Raw genomic sequence first — 26,209 nt, forward strand, 5'->3', positions numbered from 1 at the left:
CCTTTTCGGTGCCATTTTAGTTCAGCCTTCTCAGTTTTTATAAGTTACCGCCAATGTTGAAATAATCAATTTTAATAGCTACGGATGTAGCAGCAGTTAGCATCCCATGACCCACAATGCACTTCTGCCATGACGCACAATGCAATCTTTGTGTGTAGCTGGGTCAAGGAAATTAGTATCAAGTCTCTCCCGGATAAATATGCATGGTTTTTGCTCGGGTAAGGTTGCATTTCATGATTTAATTTTGCGTCTAAGCTGCGATGTTTGTTGCTGTTGTATGCGCCGTTTACGAGTAGCTTGTTTTTCACCCTCTTTCTCAAAATATAACAATAGATTTCAACATTGTGTATGTGCTTAAAGCTTCATTTATGATTGTTGCCTTTGGTAAAAGCTTGACTCTTTTAGGTTTTGCTCACATTTGCTTTCTTTTATTAAGACTCGCCGAGTGGGTGCTTTTCAAAACACTCATAGCAAACGTGTTTAAAAAAATACAAATAATATCAAGATAATGCTTAAATGGGAAATCATAACCGTTAAAAGTATATTAAACAAACCTTTAACAAAGTGATCACTGCAAACTAATGCGTTCTTCGACTCTGTTCCTTTGGACTAGAGCAGGGGTCGGCAACCCAAAATGTTGAAAGAGCCATATTGGACCAAAAATACAAAACAAATCTGTCTGGAGCCGCAAAAAATTAAAAGCCATATTACATGTGTCATGAGATATACATTTAATTAAGAGGACTTAAAGGAAACTAAATGACCTCAAATATAGCTACAAATGAGGCATAATGATGCAATATGTACACATCGCTAGCCTAATAGCATGTTAGCATCGATTAGCTTGCAGTCATGCAGTGACCAAATATGTCTGATTAGCACTCCACACAAGTCAATAACATCAACAAAACTCACCTTTGTGCATTCATGCACAACATTAAAAGTGTGGTGGACAAAATGAGACAGAAAAAGAAGTGGCATAAAACACGTCCTAGAAAGTCGGAGAAAGTTATACATGTAAACAAACTATACGGTGAGTTCAAGGACCGCCAAAATTAGTAGGACAAAACGGCGCTCGCCAAATACTCGAATCAGTGAAGCATGTTTAATATAAACAGTGTGATTTATAACAATTAGGGAGGTTTGTGTAATGTTTGTCCTCCTACAGAAACCATACTAAAACAAAAAAATTGATTTTTTTTCCCCTCATCTTTTTCCATTCTTCATACATTTTTGAAAAATCTCCAGAGAGCCACTAGGGCGGCGCTAAAGAGCCGCATGCGGCTCTAGAGCCGCGGGTTGCCGACCCCCGGACTAGAGTGTGAGATGCTTTTCTCATTGTTTCGTAAAATCTTGCACTTTTCCGCCCTTTTTGTTTACCTCTTGAGGAACTCTGAAGAAACGTTTATCCTTTCCGCTATTAGAACGGGTCGTACAGCCAAAATCACACGAGCATAGGGCATTTTTAATTCAAGTAAGGCTAAATGGCGCCGAGTACCCATTGAAAGCAGAGCTAGCTTGACCACCACCAGTATTCATTGGGCGGGACGTTAGCCGGACAAGACGTCAGTAACATCCCAGCATTAAAGTCACCTCCAATTGTTGTCTTATGTTTTTATCGAACGAGATCTGCTTCCGGGTTATATGCCACGTGTTAAGACTGGAGCTCTTTGGCACTTGATACATCTGGTATGTTAGTCCGACTTTTCACAAGTCAAATACGATCAAATTAAGGTGTTTTCGTGGGTTGTATAATTCTTCTTTTGTGCCAAATTATTTGAAGAATCAGACTAACTTAGTACTTTGCAACATAGTCACTAATTTGGGCACCATGGCTCAGATGGTGTGCAGTGGTCGTCCAGAAACTTTAGGGTTCCTGGTATGAATCCAGCTTCCGCCATCCTAGTTACTACTGTTGTGTCCTTGGGCCAGACACTTTAATGCCACTTACACTGGTGTATGAATGTGAATGAAGGTTTGATGGTGGTTGGAGAGGACCCTGTCACAAACTTTATCCATTTATTGCGTCCTTTATATGCATTCTGCATTGTTTCATGCTTGTAAAAACATAACTATTGTCCATAAAAAGAGTTTTGTTTTGACATTTTTGGGTGTCTGCTATGTAATAATTGGATTTACATAATTTTCAATGGGTTTTCAATTAACTCTTTGGACTGGATTAATAATGAAAGATGGGGTATCACTGTACTATGAAGAGTGCACAGAATGCACAGAAAAGGACACATTCTGTGTATTGTAACATTGTTGGGTGTGGGCTCCATCACTAAACCAGTGGTTTCTTCTCTCCTATAGGCATCACTACCCAATCGGCCATCCATTTGCTTCAAGGAAAGCCAGGGGGTAAGTCCAGTTGCATACACTCTCTAATGCATCAGAAATTGAATGCACTAATTGCTTCTGGTTTGCCATGAAAGCACACTTGTGACTGCTCTGAAGCACCCTAGATGCCCTCGCTTGTGCAAACTGAGGTCAGCCTTGTGACTCACCAGATGTCGGTGCGTTTTTAAGTCGCGTTTGCAATTGTCTAAAGCGTGAAGCCACTGATTAAGTTGCCGGGGATAGAGTTTAGTACTCGACACATATCTTGGTAGCGGACATTCATATGAAGGAGTAGCAAGAAATAAAGATCCTCCCACAGCGCCGCTTGCCTGGCTGCTTTACATTTACCTCACACTCGTCCCCCGTCTAAAAGAAGTCCCTCTAATCCCTGCAAGAGCCGATTGCTCGGACGAAAGTGACTTTGCTGTGTACACAAATACTGGCCGTGTGCGCTCCCACGGGCCAAAAACAGGGTACACTATACCCCCAGGCTGTTCGCCAGGTTACTGGGTCAGACCTGCAACTGGGGAGGCTTTGTTCGGGAAGGGGGGTAGGGAGGCGGCGAACCCCAGGGAGCCCCATGCCTCCATGCCTGTTGTCTGTGTGCAGACATGAAAGCTCTGACTTACAGTAATTGTGCAAGTACGACGGAATTTTTCTCTGGAAGCGTGTAAAAAAAGAATATCCGAACGCCTATAAATACATGTAAACATAAAAGGAGCAGCTAATTAGCATATGGTGCTTGTATGTTAAGTGAGAACATGTGAAGTGCGTTTTCATCATTGAATAGGATTTAGTGATTATATCTCAACTGGCGCATTATATATTCAAATTGCTTTCTAGAAATCCAAGAACTAGACTCCCTCCCTCCCTTCGACGAGACTCCCATAGCTGGACGATTGGGCGTTAATAAGAGAGCTGCCTCCATTGGTGGGGGGGAGGCCAGATTAAGCCGTTAGTGTTGGGGGAGGTTGTTGGTGAACATGGTAGTCTGGCATACAACACAGCAAGAGGATCAGCAGTATCTGTGTCTGCAGGTTGTAGCTTGGCAAAACCCTCATCCCAAATGACTACTTGTATCCAGCTTTTCCGAAAAGGTTCAATAGGTCACGAGGAGCACGAGAGAAGTTTGTGATCTTTGTCCTCATCGCTGCTTGTCACGCTTCCCTTTAAAAAGGGGCACATTCACAGCCCGCTAAAAACCAAAGGAATTCTTCAAATCACTGTTCTGGCATCCATCCAGGGTTCTGTGGTATCAGGGGCCCAGGCGCCTATGGAGAACTAGCATGGTTTTTTAGTGGGCCTCTTTCTCTTGCTGACCCTGCGGCATTTAGCCTGATTATTGTCAAGTATACACCACGCTTGTGATCTGGCCATGTGAGTGTCTGTTTACTACCACACTGCTGGAGTGGGCACGACGGCGCCTTACAAATGATTGCATAAACACAGCCCGAACTGATCAATAACCTACATGTGGAAATGGGGCAGAAAAAAGGTGATGCAACGAGACCGAAATGAGAGTCAAAACCGCGCAAGGAGCTCAACGTTTGAAAGGAAATTGTGGACTTTGAAATCGTCACTGGGGGATTAAGGAATATATTCAGAGCGGCTCTGCGTTCCCATGGCCAGGAATTTCACAGCCTGATGAGGATTCCCTCTTAGTGCTAGCTCGGAACTGGGACGATCTATCTCGTATACCAGGACTGTCCAGACTTTTTCCATTGAGGCTTGCATAGGGATGATGTTTGATAAGGAATTATCGAGTTCGAGCCTATTATCGAATCCTCTTATCGAACCGATTCCTTATCGATTCTCTTATCGAGTCCAGATAGGTTGTTGTACATGGAAAAAAACACACAATATTTGGTTTAACGAAAGCTCACTTTTATTATATAATAAAAAAATAAAATCTAATAAATAAATAAATATTGACTGTTACCCACCTAAAAAAATAAAATAAAATAAATAAATATTGACTGCTGTTACCCAAAGTATATTAAGTGGGATTTTTCAGAGAAACAAATATATACAGTAACACAAAAACAACCTGTCTCTGTGATCACTATAGGTGTATAAATAATAATATAGTGTTAAATAAAATCAGTCCCTTGGGCACAAAACTGAAAATAATACAGCTCTCCAAAAAGTGCACTTCTGCTGCTATTTGACATAACTGTTTGTTATGATGCTTTGACATTTTTGCACTTTATTTCTTTATTGAAAGAACATTCTATGAAGAGAAAAGTTCTTTGCAAATGTGGTTACAATGCTAATAAATGAAAAGTTAAAGCTAAAAATAGAAATACACTTTATTGAGTTAACATTATTTCTTTATGGGGGAAAAATGTTATGAGCTAGACAATATAACAACTACACTACCCAGCATGCAACGGGAGTTACGAGCATGCGCGGTAGCCCCAAAAAGTGTTGCATGTTGCCACGCTGTGAAAGTAAACGTCAAGAACTCAGCCAACACGCCTCGTCTGCATTATTTATAATTAGACAGACAACACATCTACAGTGTGATTTTGTTTTGTTTACAAGGAAAGAAAAACAAAAGTTAAAAAAGGGAGATATGTTGTATATATATGTATGTGCTGCGGTTGTTTTAAGAACGTTGCGACAGCTGCCGTAAAGGAGGTGCGTTGCTAGCCTGGTTGCTATGTTTCCGGTTGGTCGTAAAAGTGTTCGTCATGTGTTTTACCCTGCTAAAATCTCTCAGTAAAGTTATTCGATGGATTATAGCTTTTGTTTTGAACTTTATTACACCTTGGAGCGCTTTTTCCCGTCCATTGTTTTCCTGCTTTCGCTATCTGCGCCTAATGACTGAGCTACGTGACGTCATTTATTGTGATGTCCCACGGAGCATTTCTGGTCGGGACGGGATTCGAATAAAGAATCAACTCTTTTCCTTTACTATAGTGGTCTCGATAACGGGTACCGGTTCTCAAAAAGGGATTCGTGTCCGAGGACTCGGTTCTTTTCTTATCAAACAACCGGGAAAACCGGTTTCGAGTATCATCCCTAGGCTTGCATACTGAAAAAGAATGTGGCGAGGCCACTTTGATATTTTTGATACATTTTTAAATTTTGTAGGCTTAAAAACAAAATGTGTGTGTGTGTGTTTGTGTGTGTGTGTGTATATGTATTTATACATGTATATACTGTGTGTGTATGTATGTGTATATATATATATATATATATACACTACCGTTCAAAAGTTTGGGGTCACCTTGAAATGTCCTTATTTTCAATGACGATAACTTTAAACTAGTCTTAACTTTAAAGAAATACACTCTATACATTGCTAATGTGGTAAATAACTATTCTAGCTGCAAATGTCTGGTTTTTGGTGCAATATCTACATAGGTGTATAGAGGCCCATTTCCAGCAACTATCACTCCAGTGTTCTAATGGTACAATGTGTTTGCTCATTGGCTCAGAAGGCTAATTGATGATTAGAAAACCCTTGTGCAATCATGTTCACACATCTGAAAACAGTTTAGCTCGTTACAGAAGCTACAAAACTGACCTTCCTTTGAGCAGATTGAGTTTCTGGAGCATCACATTTGTGGGGTCAATTAAACGCTCAAAATGGCCAGAAAAAGAGAACTTTCACCTGAAACTCGACAGTCTATTCTTGTTCTTAGAAATGAAGGCTATTCCACAAAATTGTTTGGGTGACCCCAAACTTTTGAACGGTAGTGTATATATATTTAAACATTGTATTAATGTGTGTATATATATATATATATATATATATATATATATATATATATATATATATATATATATATATATATATATATATATATATATATATATATATATTTATTTAAAAAATTGTTTCTAATGTAACATTAAAAATGAGCTGATTTTGGTAACTGTGCTGTTCAGTTGCTATATCTTGTTTTCTTATTAAAAAAAAAAAAACATAAGGCTGTCAAATTATTCTTGTTTTAATACGATTTATCACACTTTAGAATTTGAATTAATCATGATTACTCACAGCGGATTACTATATAGCATAGTTGAAATTAGCCTAAGAAAAGACCCCAAAATGTGTACACACATGCAATTTTATTGTCAGAATGTCATTCAGAAACGTTAAAAAACGTTTTACTTGAATGTGTCTCATTTATTAGCACACAACTCGTTAACAGTTTTATCTAAAGTTTTTTCAGGCTGTATTTTGGGGTAAAATTTGCCAGCAAGCACACCATTTGGATTCCCTTCACTCAATGTTGTACTGATGTATGCATTGGTCTGATCACTGACCATAAAGCGACCAAGGTAAAAGAGCTTGTATGGTCAAAAATAAACTGTGTGACTAATGTAATTGTTTTCATGATTAATGCGTTAATTTGTGATTAATCACATGGGTTAATTTATTAATTTCGACAGCCCAATTTTTTTTTAAATAAAAAACTCGTTTGCAAGTATTTCATAGTAGACGTTGCATGGCTTTGCAATTTTAAGATGTTGGCAGGCAGTAGTATATAGATTACGGTGTGTTTCCCAGCTAAGAATAAGCCTTTGTCATAAAAGTAGAACGTGGCGTTTTAGGTGGCTTATAAGGTTCGATGTGTTGAAGCTCTATGTTTTCCCCTCCTCACGGAATGTTTGCAGAACATTTGTTGCAAATAGCACAAAAATATCTTCCTCTGAAATAGTGAAGAAGCCTCATACAATAGACGCCATGTTTGTTTATAGTGAGCGCGGGCACAGGCCGTTTTCAGCATGAGGAGGAGAAAAAGAAGTGTTTAGATTTGCCCACTGTCACCCACCTAGGGTACCGTACGGGTTATCTCGCCACATTGGAGCGGTTTGTTTTTGGTTATCTAAGCTGATTTTCAATGTCATCAGATTTATAGGTATGACATCACAATTCCTCATATCGGCCCATTATCAGTCCAATAGTTATTGTGCACCACTTGTTAATCAACATTTCAGCTTTTTCCTGTATAAATCTATTTTCCTATTTTTGCAGGGTTTTTTTTTCTACATATAGTTGTAACACAAGCCCAAAAAATAAAGTTGCGGGGACACAAAAGACCCCTAGGACACACTTTGGACACCCCTGTAGTACTTTCGTATCAACTGTGCCTTATCGTAATTGTGTTACTTTAAGTTTGGCGTTAACTAAGAATATTCATTAAACTACAGACCTGAACATAAGACAACACTGAATATAATAAGGCAAAAAAGGTAAAAAATAGAACTGGTAGGTTGCAACTCTGCAACTCTTTTTCACCCTTTACTTTAATTCACTGTTTCTTACCCCTTCATTGACTCCCAGTTACTTTTAGAGTTCATTTTAAATTGTACTAATTGTTTTTAAATGCTTAGGTCGGCGAGGCTTCTCAGTGTATCTTATTGAGCTGCTGCAGCCTTATTGTCCCAGCAGGACCCTGAGATCTTCAGACCAGCTCCTCCTGGCTGTCCCCAAAAACTAGGCTAAAAACCAGAGGAGATTCTCAGTGGCAGGGCCCAGACTGTGGAACGACCTTCCATTATCTATTAGATCCTTCCAGTCTCTGAGCCAATTTAAATCTAGGTTAAAAACATATTTTTACTCCCTGGCGTTCAAATCCAGTTAGACAGAATATCTTGGTTGTTTTTATTTCTCGTTTTATAATTGTTTCTTTTTTTTATTACATGTTAGTATTTTAGGTGATCTCTTCTGCACTTCTTTGAAGATATATTTTACTCCTGTATTTTATTCATCCTTCCGTGTTACCAATAAATGTGACACTATGTGCCTCTTTTCTTATGTCTGTACAGCACTTTGGCCAACTGGGCTTGTTTTTGAATGTGCTATATAAATAAATAAACTGAATTGAACTGAACTAAATGTAAGGCCGGGCCCAATGTTGGGCCGCTAGTGCCCCCTAGAGAACCACAAAAAATATTTGTTTCTCAGCTGTGGTCTGTATGGTACTCAGTTGTAATACACGTTTCCACCAAATGATCTGGGATCTGAACACAGATATTCAACGCAAAGATGCGCCTGTCTTCAGATCCTTCAGCAAGTTTTGTAATCTGCACGGTCTTTCCCAGCTAATAGCGCTACCCACAAGGGTGTGTGATTTCACCCAATCAACCATAGATCTCATTCTCACTTCAGACCGGCCTAAAATAAAAAATAGTGGGGTCATGATCTGTGGTCTTAGCGACCACTATCTAACCTTCTGCATCCGTAAAATAGCTAAACCTAAAGCCAATGGCCACATAACAGCCCAATCCAGATCCCTTAAAAAATACTCCAATGACAATTTCAATTTAAAATTAGATGAGTGGGACTGGTCCCCTGTGCTCGCGAGCAACATGGTCGATGTTGCTTGGGATCGCTTCAAAACGGCGTTCCTAAAGATACTAAATGACATGGCTCCCGTGAAAACAGTCAGGATCAAAGCCCGCTCGGAACCATGGATGAATCCGGACCTATTAGCTGCCATAAAAGACAGAGACAGGAAATACTCTGAATACCAAAAATGTAAAACAGAAGTAGATAAACAACCCAATAATATCAACCTCAAATTACTCCTTTCAACTCTCAAAAAGCAATGCAATAAATTAAGAAATAAGTCGACCAACCTGACTAAATCCTTAAAAAAAAATTACATTAACGACAAAATAGAGGAAAACACAAATAAGCCACGTGAGCTCTGGAAAATTCTCAACAACCAGCTTCCTGGTTGCAGCCAGAAACTTAAAACAAGACTCGCCAACATCAGCATCAAGGAGGGTGACTCCCTCATTACAGACAAAATGGAGGTAGCTAGCAGACTTAACATCTTTTTCACCAGCATAGCCGCAACTCTTGTCAACAAGCTGTCCCACCACTCTGGTCGCTTTGGTGTAGAACACATTAAAGGTTTCTACAGAAAGCTAGGAGTATCCAACGATTTCAAATTAGAAATGGTCACAGCTGATGAGGTGTTTAAAAAAATTGAGCGCGCTCCACCCTAACAAGGCCACCGGCCTTGATAATATTCCCTCCAGATTCCTCAGGGACTCTGCCTCCATCATTGCCCCGATCATCACGCACATAATAAACCTATCAATTATACAAGGCCAAGTACCAAAAGATTTTAAGATAGCAAGAGTAACTCCCCTCTTTAAAAAAGGAAGCAAATTGGAACCTGGCAACTACCGACCTGTTTCTATTCTCAGTTCCGTTTCGAAAGTAATGGAGAAAATAGTTTATGAACAGGTCGATAGTTACCTTGCCACTAATAAACTCATGTACAAATTCCAATCCGGCTTCAGAACTAACCACTCCACTGACACATGCCTTCTCTATCTGACCGACCACATCAAACATGAGGTGGACGCGGGCAAATACTGCGGCATGGTCATGCTGGACCTTCAGAAGGCCTTTGACACCGTTAACCACGCTATACTGTTGGATAAGCTCAGAGCAATCGGATTTAACAAAACCTCATGGAGCTGGATGCAATCTTACTTGGAGGGGAGGGAGCAGGTGGTAGAGGTGAACGGCACCGTGTCCCCCCCCTCTCTGTGAGCTGTGGAGTCCCCCAAGGCAGTATATTGGGACCTTTACTGTTCGTAATATACATAAACGACATGTCATCGGCATGCGACTGTGAATTGTTTTTGTTTGCGGATGACTCTGCCCTGCTGGTATCCGGCAAGGACAAGTCACAGGTGGAGAAAATCCTCAGTGCTGAGCTCTGTAGAACTTGCACCTGGCTCGCTGACAACAAGCTATCCATACACTTGGGTAAAACAGAATCCATCCTGTTTGGGTCCCACATCAAACTTAAGAAAGTCAATGACTTCACCATAAAAGTAGGTGACATTGTTATCACCAGGAAAGATGAGGTCACCTACCTAGGTTCCATTCTAGAGGCTAACCTTTCCTGTGATAAAATGGCAACCAAGGTAATCAAAAAGGTTAATCAACGAACGAGATTTCTCTACAGAATTTCCTCTCTGGTCAACAAAAGCACCTTGAGGATTCTGGCGGGAACTCTCGTTCAACCCTTTTTCGATTACGCATGCACCTCCTGGTACCCTAGCTCCTCCAAAACCCTCAAATCTAAACTCCAAACATCTCAGAACAAGCTAGTCAGGTTACTTGTAGACCTCCACCCCAGATCCCACCTCACTCCTACCCACTTCTCTAAAGTGGGCTGGCTCAAGGTGGAGGACAGAGTTAAACAACTTGCACCGAGCCTAGTCTATAAAATCCGCTACACCTCCCTGATACCGAAGTACATGTCAAACTACTTCCTTAACGTAAATGACCGCCATAACCACAACACCAGGGGGAGCTCCACTAACCACGTTAAACCCAGATTCCGAACTAACAAAGGGCTTAACTCATTCTCTTTCTATGCCACATCAATGTGGAATGCGCTCCCAACAGGTATAAAAGAAAGGGCATCTCTATCCTCCTTCAAAACCGCAATAAAAGTTCACCTCCAGGCAGCTACAACCCTAAACTAACACCCTCCCCGGATTGCTAATAATCAAATGTAAACAATCAAATGCAGATACTTTTTCTTTTTCTTATGCCTTCTGATCTCTCTCTCTCTCTCTCTCTCTCTCTCTCTCTCTCTCTGTATGTCCACTACTTGATGTCCATACCCCCCCCCCACCCCCCTCCACACCCCTGATTGTAAATAATGTAAATAATTCAATGTGATTATCTTATGTGATGACTGTATAATGATGATAGTATATATAATAGTATATATCTGTATCATGAATCAATTTAAGTGGACCCCGACTTAAACAAGTTGAAAAACTTATTCGGGTGTTACCATTTAGTGGTCAATTGTACTGAATATGTACTTCACTGTGCAACCTACTAATAAAAGTCTCAATCAATCAATCAAACCACTTGTGGCAGTAATAACAATCTCAACCAATCAATAGAAGTCGAAGCTAAAGTCATAGATAAGTTTCTTAAGCGCAAAAATGATGACTTAAGTGCTGAAACTGTATTTTCATTTGAACTTTAATTTTATTGACAGTTTAGTTAATCATATTCATTAATAATTTAGTCCATTTTTTAGCACATGTATTTTTCATCAGTTATTTATGAGTTCGTTCTTATATTAATATTTATTTTTGTAATCAGCCTAAGGGGTTGTGTGCTAAATTAAAAAAAATCTTTGATAATAGGTAATAGGTTAGATATAATTATTGAAAACAATCAAAATCAAGAGTAAGGTAGCTAATTCAGTGTTAACATTTTAATGGGTCCCGGGCCTCTCTGCAGTGGAAAAGTTGGGCCCAGAGGTCAAAAAGGTTAAGAACCCTTGTTTTAAATTAGCATCATAACTCCTCTTCTGTTCTGTTGCTCTTTTGCTATCAATATTTGAGACACTTTTCTTCCAAGGTCACCGGCGTGTGCTGTTGCTGTTGTGTGAGTGACAGTAAGAAAAGCCTTGACTTACTTGAGTAGAAGTCGTTAGTGCCATATGTGTATGCTGCATGTATACATTTATAGACTCCAGATATAAGACTAGTATTTTACTTCAAATAGGCAAAAATAAGAAAAAAAACATTTTCAAATATATTTATAACGGAATGTGAGAAATTCCCTCAAAGTTCTGAATTCCTGTTTCAATACTGATCTTATTGATCAGAAATATACTGCATGGTTGCTCAACTTCCTATAGCTGACATCATGTTGTTCTGCTTTAGATATGTTCGCAATAAGTAAAAACCAAATCTACAGCACCTCTTCTGGTTGCAGCCAAGGAGTGCACTCCATTTTTGTCAAGTTGCCTGATTATTCGACACAATTATTGATGGTAGACAGTACAGTAGACGTACATTATACGGCGACATTACATTGCATGTCAATACTGTTTGATCTCTGAGTTGCAGATGTGTACACGTCTTTGTATGTTTGCAGCTGTCACTCAAAGGCAGCGGCAGTCAGGCTGAGGGGAATTGAGTGGTACTCTGAGGCCAGGTCTACACTAAGTCGTTTAACCCCTTAAACAAATAATTATTTAGCCTAAGCCCCGTTTCAGCCACACTTAACCATCGTTTAAGGTCCCCCTCCTCAGACACATTTTTACACGGATAAGTCAGCCGTGTAATTCTTGAATCTCCGGCACTTAGCTTTGTATGGACTCATTGATCGTTTACAAAGTGAGTTCAGAAAGAAAGTGATGCCAGAAAGACCACGCCCACACAGGAAGTGACATCAGAAAGAACGCCCACAGCCAGCTTCATAATAAAGCGGTTTTGTAACTCGGAGGTAACCACTGGAAATATGGAGGCGAGTCATCCAGACATGCCCGTGTTTCTCCTTCTTCTACATGTACAGACGCTTGTGGAAATCACACATGAATACCTTAAGAGAAAGCGATGGCAGCTATTTGGGATACGACTCTTCTCAGACGGCAAGGGAACTTTCCAATGTCCGGTCGGGTCAACTGTGATTCTACTTAGCGAAAAACATCGTCCATTTGTCGAGGGAGAGACAACGAGAATGCAAGCTCCCGTGGGTGTGATAAAAATGGTAGCGTGTGCTTTGTATTACCTGGCCGTCGAGGAAAACGGCGAATGCATTTGGACTGGCAAAGCAGTTATTGTCCGCCATGTATGTCGCGGACTCAACGTCTAGGTCCAGAGTATATAAAGTCACCAAAAAGGAATGCACAATGAAGGTGAAGGCAAAAGAGTGAGGTGTGTCCTGACCAGATATCTACATCCCGAGATTGATTGATGTAAAATGTTCTTTATCACATTGTTTACGTGTCTAATAAGGATTTGATTAATTTATGATGTCTCAGGTGTGATTCACTACAATAGGGCCCCACAGCACACTGGATTCCAGTTAATTGAAATACCACAACACTGGATATTGTTCAGATAAGTTACATTTAAGAACTTGCACACAAAGCAACACTGGAGATCACCATGACGTGCGCATTTTCCGCGTATGCGTTCTAGGTCTCGTTGCACCGGCGGACGGCATTGTTAACAATGCCACCGTTTAAGACCCCCGCCCCACTCCGTCCGCCGGCGCAACGCAACCTAGTACACATGCGCGAAAAGAAAAAAAAAACCCACCTGAGTGTCCATCTGCTCCAATCTTTCCAGTAGATGACTTTACTTCACTGTGAAGGTATTTAAAAGAGCTACATTATATTGTAAATAGTTTGCTGTGCGTTTTACATTTGTTTGCTGTGTTTTGTGTGCAAGTTTTTAAATAAAAATGTATCTTCTTGAACAATATCCAGTGTTGTGGTATTTCAATGAACTAGAATCCAGTGTGCCGCCGTGAGGCCCTATTGTAGTGAATCACACCTGAACCATTATACATGAATCAAATCTTTAATCGACATGAGAAAGTAGACAATGCAATAAAGAACATTTTACAACAATTACAACAGTTAATCTAGACAGAGGATACCCAAAGTATTTTTGTTGTGGGTTGACTCCTCCGTTGGGGTATTCTTTCGTGAGATATGGCGTAAGGCAGAGGTGTCCAAAGTGCGGCCCGGGGGCCATTTGCGGCCCGCAGCTAATCGTTTACCGGCCCCCCACACATTCTGCAAAAATTGCAAAATTGATAGTATTGCAAAAATTAAAAAAAACATTTTAAAAAAGTGGAATGAGGTGAAATCTAACGATAAAAAGTTGCAATGTTGACACAAAGCTGCCATGCAGGCTGTTTTTTTTCTTTTATCTTTGTTTATTTTTTTTTTTTTGCCATTGCTCGAGAGAAAAAAAAAAAAAAGACAAAAAATCTATGTTACAATGAATTATTACTTAAAAAATTTCACTTTAAAATGTTTTATGTGGAAAAAATATTGCATATATTGTGTGGTTGCCATATAAAAACATCAAAGTTTTATTTGACAAAAGAGCATAAAACAAACAAAATAATAGTTTAAACGTAAAATCGACAAGATATATCTGAAGTTGATCTCGTAATTTAAGTGTGAAAATAAAAAATAAAAAATATATCACTTTATGAGTGGGAGACCTTTTGGATCCCAAATATATTTAGTGGGATTTTATTTAACTTTTCACTGTGATTACTCAAAAATATTAAATAATTCAAATCAATAGTGTCCTGCATTATTGATCTTTTAGGGCTGTAATTACTAAATACTGCATATTTCAGTTTTACTATAAAAAACAAAGTTGTCTTTGACAGAAAAGGCATAAAACCTGTTTTTTTTTATTACTTGATATCAACCTGAAGTTGATATAGAGATATACTGTAAAAAATAATAATAATAATTTGACTTATTTTTAACATTTTAATGACTGAGACCCTTGACCCTTGACTGGTCCCCAGGAGCCCTAATGGTTAAAAAAACAACAACTATATATTTTGTTATGGTTTGAAAATGAAAAATATCAAAATGGCCCCCGTATGCTTAAAGCTGGGTCAATCAAAATAAAAAAAAGGGCCTGGATGTTCATCTTCCAGCAGTTGTTTGGGACACGAGGGTTTGGTTCCATCTTTCAGCTGCGCGCTAATGGCGGAGTTAGCGAAGATGCGGGCATCATGCACGCTGCCAGGCCATTTCACAGTCACATCCATAAAGGAATATTTATAGTCACACACTGGCTATCACGATCACATCCACGGGAGGAAGGGACCAAGTTTTTCAGTTGAAAGTTATCTTGCCGTCTGAGAAGTGTTGTATCCGAAATAGCTGCAATCGCCCGTTGCCGTCTCTTAAGGTATTGATTTGTGATTTCCACAAGCGTCTGTACATGTAGAAGATGGAGAAACACGGGCATGTCTGGATGATCCGCCTCCATCTTTGTTATGAAGCTGACTATGGCGCGTTCTTCTTATGTCTCTTCCTGTGTGTCTTTCTGGCGTCACTTCCTCTCCGAACTCACTTTGTAAACGATCAATGAGTCCATACAAAGCTAAGTGCCGGAGATTCAAGAATTACACGGCTGACTTACCCGTGTAAAGATTTGTCCGAGGAGGGGGACCTTAACGATGGTTTAGTGTGACTGAAACTGGCCTAAGGCTAAATTATTCATTTAAAGGCCTACTGAAACCCACTACTACCGACCACGCAGTCTGATAGTTTATATATCAATGATGAAATCTTAACATTAGAACACATGCCAATACGGCCGGGTTAACTTATAAAGTGCAATTTTAAATTTCCCGCTAAACTTCCGGTTGAAAACGTCTATGTATGATGACGTATGCGCGGGACGTCAATCGTTGAAACGGAAGTATTCGGACACCATTGTATCCAATACAAAAAGCTCGGTTTTCATCGCAAAATTCCACAGTATTCTGGACATCTGTGTTGGTGAATATTTTGCAATTTGTTTAATGAACAATGAAGACTGCAAAGAAGAAAGCTGTAGGTGGGATCGGTGATTTAGCGGCTGGCTACAGCAACACAACCAGGAGGACTTTGACTTGGATAGCAGACGCGCTATCCGACGCTAGCCGCCGACCGCATCTATGGCGTAGGTGGATAGCTAATGTTTTTAGCATAGCTCTGTGAGGTCCCGTTGCTAAGTTAGCTTCAATGGCGTCGTTAGCAACAGCATTGTTAAGCTTCGCCAGGCTGGAAAGCATTAACCGTGTAGTTACATGTCCATGGTTTAATAGTATTGTTGATTTTCTGTCTATCCTTCCAGTCAGGGGTTTATTTCTTTTGCTTCTATCTGCAGTTAAGCCCGATGCTATCACGTTAGCTCCGTAGCTAAAGTGCTTCGCCGATGTATCGTCGTCGAGATAAAAGTCACTGTGAATGTCCATTTCGCGTTCTCGACTCTCATTTTCAAGAGGATATAGTATCTGAGGTGGTTTAAAATACAAGTCCGTGATCCACAATAGAAAAAGGAGAGAGTGTGGAATCCAATGAGCCAGCTTGTACCTAAGTTACGGTCAGAGCGAAAAAAGATGCGTCCTGCACTGCACTCTAGTCCTTCACTCTCACGTTCCTCATCCACAAATCTTTCATCCTGGCTCAAATTAATGGGGTAATCGCCGCTTTCTCAGTCCGAATCACTCTCGCTGCTGGTGTAAACAATGGGGAAATGTGAGGAGCCTTTCAACCTGTGACGTCACGCTACTTCCGGTACAGGCAAGGCTTTTTTTATCAGCGACTAAAAGTTGCGAACTTTATCGTCGATGTTCTCTACTAAATCCTTTCAGCAAAAATATGGCAATATCGCGAAATTATCAAGTATGACACATAGAATGGATCTGCTATCCCCGTTTAAATTTAAAAAATTCATTTCAGTAGGCCTTTAAGGGGTTAAATGACTTAGTGTAGACATGGCCTTAGATACATTCTGACTACAACTGTGTGTGTGTGAGCGCTCAATAACTAACATCTCCCAACCCCACCCCCACCCGCCCTCTTGATTATTGTGCCATTTCACCATCGGGGCCCACACAACACATACACGCACACACGCCTTTCTCGACCCCCCTCCTGCCTGCCGTTGCATTGCTTTGCCGCACACCGCCAATCAGCCTTTTTGCACAGTGTGGCATACGTGTGCATACACTCGTCATTTTTAACCCCGCCCCCTACCATCTTTAAGCTAATTACAATAACAATTGCAGGAATGCGGTTTTAAAGCGGTCCTGCCACAGCGGAATCCCAGCAAGAGGGGAGAGTTGTCGCACGTTCCTTGAAAGGGCACACGCCGATCTATTCTTCCAGTTGTGTTAAGCTAAAGCCCCACTGCCTGTGTTTATTTTAGGAGCGAACTTCCACGAGATCCCACACAGTTTGAGGATTTTATTTTTTTTTGTCAGTCCGTCTGTCATGACGACGACTGGAGCGGTGTTTATGGGTGGTAAGTGTTGTCAAAGTTCAGAAAAAGGTCGCTCACAATAAGTTGGTTCATGCACCAGAAAAATACCAAAGCATAAGCTTTTGGCAAATTAAAGTTTATATATATATATGTGTGTGTACAGTGTTTCCCATAAACTGCCAAGATACCTGTGTGGTGGGGGCGTGGCCATGGGCGTGGTCACATGACATCATCGAGTAATTTGCATAATTTACTACAATGATATGATTTTCTCTAAAAAGGCTCAAAAAATGTATACTTACTAATTAATAATAACAGTTTTGTTTTAAACGTCCATCCATCCATCCATCCATCCATCCATCCATCCATCCATCCATTTTACAATATAATTACAACACTTTATGTACATATTTATATACAGATTTGAACAATAAGTTATTCACTGAAATATATTTATTAATTGTGGTTCTTACAAAAAATATATCTTATAAAATATAAAAGCTAAAATGTCTCATAAAGCTCTGCCCCTTTAATTAGTGCATACTAAATAATTTAACTTAAGCCTACTACTACAACCATATTATTTACCAGCAACATAAAGTGAAACAGAGGCAGAGGTGTCCTGCCACATTCAGTAACAAATAAACAGAAAACAGTAGTGGTGGTAGATAGACACAGAGCTTCATCAAACATCTGATCCACTGAACAAAGAGCTCCAAAAATCTTGAACTTTAGACTGCCATCAGTTTTACTCCCTACACTTAACCATGTGTTTCCTACTGCCTGCAGACTTTGCACCCTTTGTTATATACACATGTTGTGTTTCTAATATAATTACATTTAATAAAGTCCAATACAAATAAGGCAACAAGAGAAGTATCCTACACTTCTCTTTTGTAAAGTAAATCTGAACAGCCGATATGGGCATCTACATCAACTATATGATTTGCCTGAGAAGCTGGAGAGGACAAAAAAAAAATATATATATATATATACAGGTATATACAGTATATATATATATATATATATATATACACTGTATATACATATATATATTTTTTAAATTTATTTTTTATTTTTAAATTTGTGGCGGACGTAATTCTTTCGTGGCGGGCCGCCACAAATAAATGAATGTGTGGGAAACACTGATGTATATATATGTATATATATATAATGGGCAGCACGGTGGGACAAGGGTTATTGCATGTGCCTCACAATACGAAGGTCCTGAGTTCAATCCCGGGCTCTGGATCTTTCTGTGTGGAGTTTGCATGTTCACCTCCAAAGACATGCACCTGGGGATAAGTTGATTGGCAACACTAAATGGTCCCTAGTGTGTGAATGTTGTCTGTCTATCTGTTTTGGGCCCTGCGATGAGGTGGCGACTTGTCCAGGGTGTACCCCGCCTTCTACCCCAATGCAGCTGAGATAGGCTCCAGCTCCCCCCCGCCACCCTGAAAGGGACAAGCAGTAGAAAATGAATGGATGGAAGTTGATTATAGGGATTATCTACACAGACAATAGTCACTTGTTCCTGTCATGACCTGTCACATGTTGGCGTTTTCTCGTGTTTGGTGTTTTAGTTCCTGTCTTGCGCTCTTATTTTGGTTGCACTTCCTGTTTTGTGTGCGTTCACTTTACCCACGCCTCTGAGCGCTGGCTCCACACACCTGCTTTCAATGAACAATCGAAGTTTATTTAAGTTGAGCCGTGGTTGCTTTCTGTTGTCGGGACATTGTGTTAGTATTCACACTGCTTCTTCAAGCGTTTCTGTTAGTTTACTTTGAAGCCTGTTTTAGTTCTTTTGTCACTGCATAGCTGCACTCGTCTTGTGTTTTTGTGTAAGATTAAATACTGTTTCACCTCCACGCCGCCCCCCGCTGCCTTCTGCATATTGGGATCATGACACCCACAACAATCTACAATGCGACCCAAACGTCACAGTTCCATAGACAAGCGAGTATTGCAGAGGGTTTTTTTTGTTTTGTGTTTTTAATTAAAAAACAAACAAACACAAAAAGTCCCTTTTGTTGTTTTTTGGAAGAATAAATTGATTAAAAACCCTCACAGTGCTAGTATAAAACACATAATCAACAAACATAAGGCACGTTTAATGCTATTTTGTGATCATTTGACATCAAATGGAGGCGGTCTGAATTTAACAGTTCTGAAAATACTAATCATATACAATTCATTTGATTTAAAAGGTACTCAGACACACATAATCAAAAGAAAACATGATCAGAATCATTAAAGCACAGAGTATAGTAATAAAACTGGTTAAAATCAAAATAAATTGGGACAAATGAAAGAACATTGCATTACGAGATCACTTATTCAGTGTTAAAGTGGACCTATTATGACAAATGTTCTTACCTAATGGTACCTGTTTTTGTTTGTTTGGGACCTGCATAAGTCCCGAAAATTTGAAATCAAACCATGGAGGCATAGCAGAGATATTTGTAAAGTAATCTTGCCTTCCTTCATACTTCCTGGAAACAAGCCATTTGGAATTTGTCCCATTGGTGGCGTTTTTGCCATTAGTGACGTCAGCGGATTATCCATCTATAGTAGAGATTTTACCCAAAGGACTTTGCCCGAGTCCGCCATTGTAGTGGTAGTCCATAAATTCCTTCTTTTTCTCTATCCTCTTGTTGTGGGGCAGACTGGCTCGTACATGCACATGCATCCTCCGCTGATGCCATTTCTTATAAAAGTAGCAAATGGTTCTATCTTCAATTTGTCAAGAGACTTGCTATGGAAGCGCTAAAAACTACAACAATGATGACGGGGAGAAGACCGTCGAAGTAGAGCCACGTAAATAAGACCGCCCACAAAACAGCATTCAGAAAGCGGCTTTAAGATAGTCTGTAAAACTTAATCTATGCGACATTTTGACCAAAGAAGCACCATTGCATGGTATGTAGCAGTGGCGTGCCGTCACTAGAGGCAGGGGAGGCACGGCCTCACCTGCCATCATGGAAAGCAAAAAAAAAGTAAAAATAAAAAAAAATTAAATTAAATTGTTATATGTATCCAGTGATTATACTAAAGTTATTTTCCATTTAACTTCACCAGTTTTAGATTATTTTTATTTTTATTTTCACATTTGCCGTTCAAATACTGAGAAGAGACGGTGCGGTAATCAGCAGCCAGTTGAGGCACGTCACTGCGTTGTGCCTCAACATGGATTGTGCGCAATGACTCGGCTAATTGCTGGCCTGCTGTGCAGTGAGACCGTATTGCTATATGAATTATATTATACATTTCCATAGTTTAGTTAGCTGAGGTATATAATGTACAGTGTATTTTGTCAACAACTGTATGGGTGTAACGTATTTTTAGTGCTTTGAAGACACACTGTGTGAGGCTCGCCTCATAACCCCGCCTCCTGGTGCCAAGCACCTCCGCCGCAGAATGCACCGCCCGACGGCAGCGCCGCGGCCACACCAACCAAAGCCCACACCCAAACCCTCCACGTGCAAGACCGAATCCACCCAAAAAAAGTCACTTAACAAGAAGCCAAAAAGTGCAAAAACAACAATGCTCGCGCTGCAGGAGCCGCGAACGACCGCAGGGACAAAACATTAGGTACACCTGCACTGCAGGTTCATATGTTTGTAAATCTGACTGTGATGATGCAGTCGTGCCTCACCAGACATTAACCTCACCGCATGCCACTGGTATGTAGACCACAAGGAAGTGTTTTTAATGTACAAAAAAATATATATGTGATGAGGTGGCGACTTGTCCAGGGTGTACCCCGCCTTCCGCCAATGTGCAGCTGAGATAGGCTCCAGCACCCCCCGTGACCCAAAAGGGATAAGCGGTAGAAAATTGATGGATGGATGTCCCATTTAAAAGCAGTTTTGAAGATGTGAGTTTTTAACAGTCTTTTGAACATTGTAGGGTTGACACAAAGGACAAGGCACGGTTTAGAATTGAATCAAAAATTATTTGACCCTTTGGTGAGTAACTCAAAATAAGTTGTCAAGCTACCTATCCAAAAATCTGCATTTGCATAGATATTTTGATCATCATATTGCAAACTAACGTCACCCTTGCCATTTATTTGGGCATGTCTTTGTCAAAAAGTGACACAACACAAAACGAGATCATCAAGACATTTTTTGACCTCTGAATTTGTTTTTGTTTTTTTTTACAATTCACCCGACAAAATTTTCCTAAAACTGACTATAAATATTAGAATGACATATTCCCACAGATTCACGATCAACTTTATTCTATTCTGTCTGTTTACAACAAGGCAGCATTGAGTTTTTTGGGAGTTTTATGCAGCTAACTCCGATACCGTCATCCAAGTAAGATCAGCCGATACCAATAACATGCATTCATTTAAAATTGTAGTAGTAATGGGCCATACCCGAATTTGGATATCGATCCAATACCATGTTGTTACAGGGGCAGTACTGATACCAATACGTTTACTTTAAAAATATTTAAGATGACTGAATGATTTTGCTTTTCAAACTTGTCCAGGGTGTACCCCACCTCCCGCCCGAATGCAGCTGAGATCGGGATCGCGGGGGGCGCTGGAGCCTAAGGGGACAAGCGGTAGAAAATGGATGGATGGATGGAAACTTAAATCACAATTATAAGGAAACATAAACACGGGTAGGGATGATGTTTGATAAGAAATTATCGAGTTCGAGTCTATTATCGAATCCTCTTATCGAACCGATTCCTTATCGATTCTCTTATCGAGTCCAGATAGGTTGTTGTGTATGGAAAAAAACACACAATATTTGGTTTAACCAAAGCTCACTTTTATTATATAAGAAAACAATTTAATCTAATAAATAAATAAATATTGACTGTTACCCCCCTAAAAAAATAAAATAAATAAACATTGACTGTTGTTACCCAAAGTATATTAAGTGGGATTTTTCAGAAAAACAAATATATACAGTAACACAAAAACAACCTGTCTCTGTGATCACTATAGGTGTATAAATAATAATATAGTGTTAAATAAAATCAGTCCCTTGGGCACAAAACTGGAAATAATACAGCTCTCCAAAAAGTGCAATTCTGCTGCTATTTGACATAACTGTTTATGATGCTTTGACATTTTTGCACTTTAAAGAAAGAAAGAAAATTCTATGAAGAGAAAAGTTGTTTGCAAATGTGGTTACAATGCTAAAAAAATGAAAAGTTAAAGCTAAAAAAAGAAATACACTTTATTGAGTTAACATTATTTCTTTATAGGGGGAAAGATGTTATGAGCTAGGGAATATAACAACTACACTACCCATCATGCAACGGGAGTGACGAGCATGCGCGGTAGCCCCGAAAAGTGTTGTTGCATGTCGTCACCCGTGAAAGTAAACGTCAAGAACTCAGCCAACACGCCTCGTCTGCATTATTTATAATTAGACAGACAACACATATACAGTGTGAAAAACAAAAGTAAAAAAAGGGAGATGTGTTGTATATATATGTATGTGCTGCGGTTGCTTTAAGAACGTTGCGCCAGCTGCCGTAAAGGAGGTGCGTTGCTAGCCTGGTTGCTATGTTTCCGGTGGGTCGTAAAAGTGTTCTTCATGAGTTTGTACCCTGCTCAAATCTCTCAGTAAAGTTATTCATTGGATTATACCTTTTGTTTTGAACTTTATTACACCTTGGAGCGCTTTTTCCCGTCCATTGTTTTCCTGCTTTCGCTATCTGCGCCTAATGACTGAGCTACGTGACTGATTTATTGTGATGTCACACGGAGCATTTCTGGTAGGGACTGGATTCGTTCCGAGGGATTCGAATAAAGAACCAACTCTTTTCTTTACTATAGTGGTCTCGATAACGGGTACCGGTTCTCAAAAAGGGATTCCAGTCCGAGGACTCGGTTATTTTCTTATCGAACAACCGGGAAAACCGGTTTCGAGTATCATCCCTAAACACGGGACGGTAGATTAGCAATATCAACACAAAATTATATCAGTCTTTTATTACATACAATCGTTTAAGCAACATAAAGTCAACAGTACACAATAATTAAATGAACGCATGGAAAATTATAGATTTAATCATTCCAGTCTCGATCATTTACTGATTCTACCCTTGGTATCGACACTACCTTTGTGTCAATCGCCACTACACAGGACCCGAGCACTGTTATATTATCCTCACTCTAGAGTTTTATTAATCTACTTGTTGATTTCCTGTTAATAACATCTTACTTTCTGCTGTAATGTGGTTCCATTTACACTTCCTATACTAAACTATGCATTTATTTCTTATGTAGTTTCAAGCTAGATTAGCGGGTAGCGATCTGCATATTATCTTCTCTGCCTCTTTTGCACTTACTCTGTGTGTAACATGATTAGCATTGTCCTTCAGTGATTATGGTACTTGTAATTAATATAGTTTATTTGCTGCAATGGAGGTGATGATTATTACCTCAGCAGAGCGGCTTCAAAAATAAAAAAAACATGGAGTGTAACAGTTTCTGTGATTGAAAAGCAATAAATCGGGATTGGTCGACCACATTTTCACAGAAATTGGCCAAAACTGATCGGTGACTGATAAGCTGGTGTTTTCATATGGTAAAAATGTACAACTAAAGCATTATTGAGACAAATATGCAGTCAATTAAAACATTTCCAATACTCTATAAGGTAAAGTTTCAACTAGTCTTTCATGTGAGTTTATGCATGCACATGTCTTGAAATTAATGTAGAAAAGGCCTGGCATTTTTATTTTAATAGGACTTCTTGCATTTTTCGTTGACAAATTCAAAGTTTGTATTTGAACGTGATCTACTCTTAAAGTAGAACTGCACTTTATTGACATTTTTCCTATCAGTCACAATCCAAGGAAATATACAAGGACACATTATTTTTTTGTATGCATTCTAACTAGTAAATATACGTTAGCAAAAGTCAGCAAACAATGGAGCTAATGGTAGTCGCTCTATTCCGCCTATAGGGCTCGAAAGTGTGATGTGGAAATGCAATGCATTGTGGTTCTTGCTGGCCTCTGATAGCTTATTTACATGGCCGAAGGCAAGACTTCCAAACACGGCGCAAAGTTGCGACATAAAAAATACACAATGCCACAATGGTTGTCATGATGGCTTCGGGGAAAAAAACATATTTGGTGAGACTTGTCTCATTTCCAGGGTAGAAGCAAAGTCACCTGGCACCTGTTGGTGTGTTTACAGCATTTTTTGCAGTGGTAAGTTTGAATCAAAGTATGTTTCATTCTGTTGCACACGTAGCATTTAGTGGGCTGTTAGCGTTAGCTTTAGCTGCTCAGCTAAGCTAAGTTATCTGCGGGTTATGAACAATGTACAGGATTTGGGAAAAAAACAAAACCCCTATTCATAGATCAATAACTCAGAAGACTTGAATTATTTCCCACATTAACGCACAGCGTATTTCAGACTTGAAATATATTTAGTTTGAAACAAATTTTTCCAATAGACACGTCGTGTTGATTTACCTCTGAAAGTTCGACAGTTTTTTATTTTCTGATGTAAAATTCTGAGGTCTTGCACACCCAGAGTTGGTTTGTCCGTGAGCCTTTACCGACTTTGCGTTCCGAAATGTTTGGCCTGTATAAATACTGACAACGTTGACAATCAGGATGAAGAACACGTTTGGCAGCTTGCTCAAATCTTGTCTATTGGACGTGCTCGTATGGATTAGTTCCATCAATTTTACTTATTTTTTAAGGTGGCGAGCCTTAGGAACAGGGTTCAGTTTGTTTTGGTACAGCTCCAAGATTTTTTTTATTTTGTAAGATTTATTTTAATCTAGTTTGTTGCTTTCTCTCACAATATCGCTAGTTGAGTACAGCCATGTAAAAAAACAACTTTGTCAAGCAACAATGGCTACCCAGCCCCCAGAATGCATGCTCTTTCGAGCCCTATACAGCGCTCAGGAAAAAGCCTTCAATTACCTCCATCAAGGTTTTATATACACATTAGAAGTATGTATGTAATGTAGTAATGTGATATTTACGTATTTTGCTCATTTTAAGCTTATGGCAGCGTATTAATTTCCCCGACGCATCACAGTGTTCGCTTTTCCTTTGACAACATCACTACTAATCATGGGAGAAAACTTCATAAGAGACAACACTACTTTGGGACAAATTATGATCAGAAACTTGTATATATTTTAGCCTGATTATTAGGGGTGTAACGGTACGTGTATTTGTATTGAACCGTTTCGGTACGGGGGTTTCGGTTCGGTTCGGAGGTGTACCGAACGAGTTTCCACATGGACACATTAAGTAGCGTACCACACGTTGTGTAAACAATGCACACCAAGGCACAACACACTGCATGCTAGCAGCTAACGGGCTACAATAGACTGACCATACGTCCTCTTTTCACCGGAAGTGTCCTCTTTTGCGGGGCTGTCCCGGCGGAGTTTCTTAAATGCTTTAAATGTCCGGCATTTTGAGTTAGGGTTGCGTGTATTTTCAATGTACGTTCAGGGTTAAGAAGGGGTTAAAAACAAAACAAACTGTGCGCGCAGCAGCATTCGTGAGGGAGGGGCGGAGACAGAGAAAGCGAGATAGTTATGATAAACGCGCATGCGTCTCCAGGCTCTGCTTTTTATCCATAGATTTATCAGATTTAATTTTTTATTATCTATAGCAGGGGTGTCAAAAGTGTGCCCCGGAGGCCATTTGCAGCCTACAGATAATGTTTTAAAGGCCCACGGCACATTCTAAAAATACTATTAAAATAAACAAAAACATAAAAGTGAAATAAAAAAGCTTAAAGGTTAAATGTAATTTAGAAAAAGTTGCAATGTTGACTAATAAAACAAAGCTGTTTTTTTTTCTTTGAAACTGTCATTGCTCAAAACATAATATTGAATCAAAACCAATGTTATTATGAATTATTGAACTATCCAAGGTTCCGATTACTTCACATCAAATATTCCACTAAGAAAAATATTTTTGGTGGAAGATTTTGCAAATTTGGTAAATAAATAACCAAAAAATGTACACTACCGTTCAAAAGTTTGGGGTCACATTGAAATGTCCTTATTTTTGAAGGAAAAGCACTGTACTTTTCAATGAAGATAACTTTAAACTAGTCTTAACTTTAAAGAAATACACTCTATACATTGCTAATGTG

The 26,209-nt window shown here is 39.5% G+C and overlaps 1 protein-coding gene across 2 annotated transcripts in view; it reads left to right on the forward strand.

The window, feature by feature from the left end:
• LOC133646787 (RNA polymerase II elongation factor ELL) overlaps nucleotides 1-26,209 on the forward strand; it is a 216,748-nt gene that overhangs the window by 134,924 nt on the left and 55,615 nt on the right. For both annotated transcript variants that reach the window (XM_062042556.1, XM_062042557.1), the window contains exon 4: nucleotides 2,314-2,361. In XM_062042556.1, coding sequence (XP_061898540.1) covers nucleotides 2,314-2,361 — 48 coding nt within the window. The remainder of the gene's footprint in view (nucleotides 1-2,313; nucleotides 2,362-26,209) is intronic.

Source organism: Entelurus aequoreus, linkage group LG03 (genome assembly GCF_033978785.1).
Source record: "Entelurus aequoreus isolate RoL-2023_Sb linkage group LG03, RoL_Eaeq_v1.1, whole genome shotgun sequence".
Lineage (NCBI taxonomy): Eukaryota > Metazoa > Chordata > Actinopteri > Syngnathiformes > Syngnathidae > Entelurus > Entelurus aequoreus.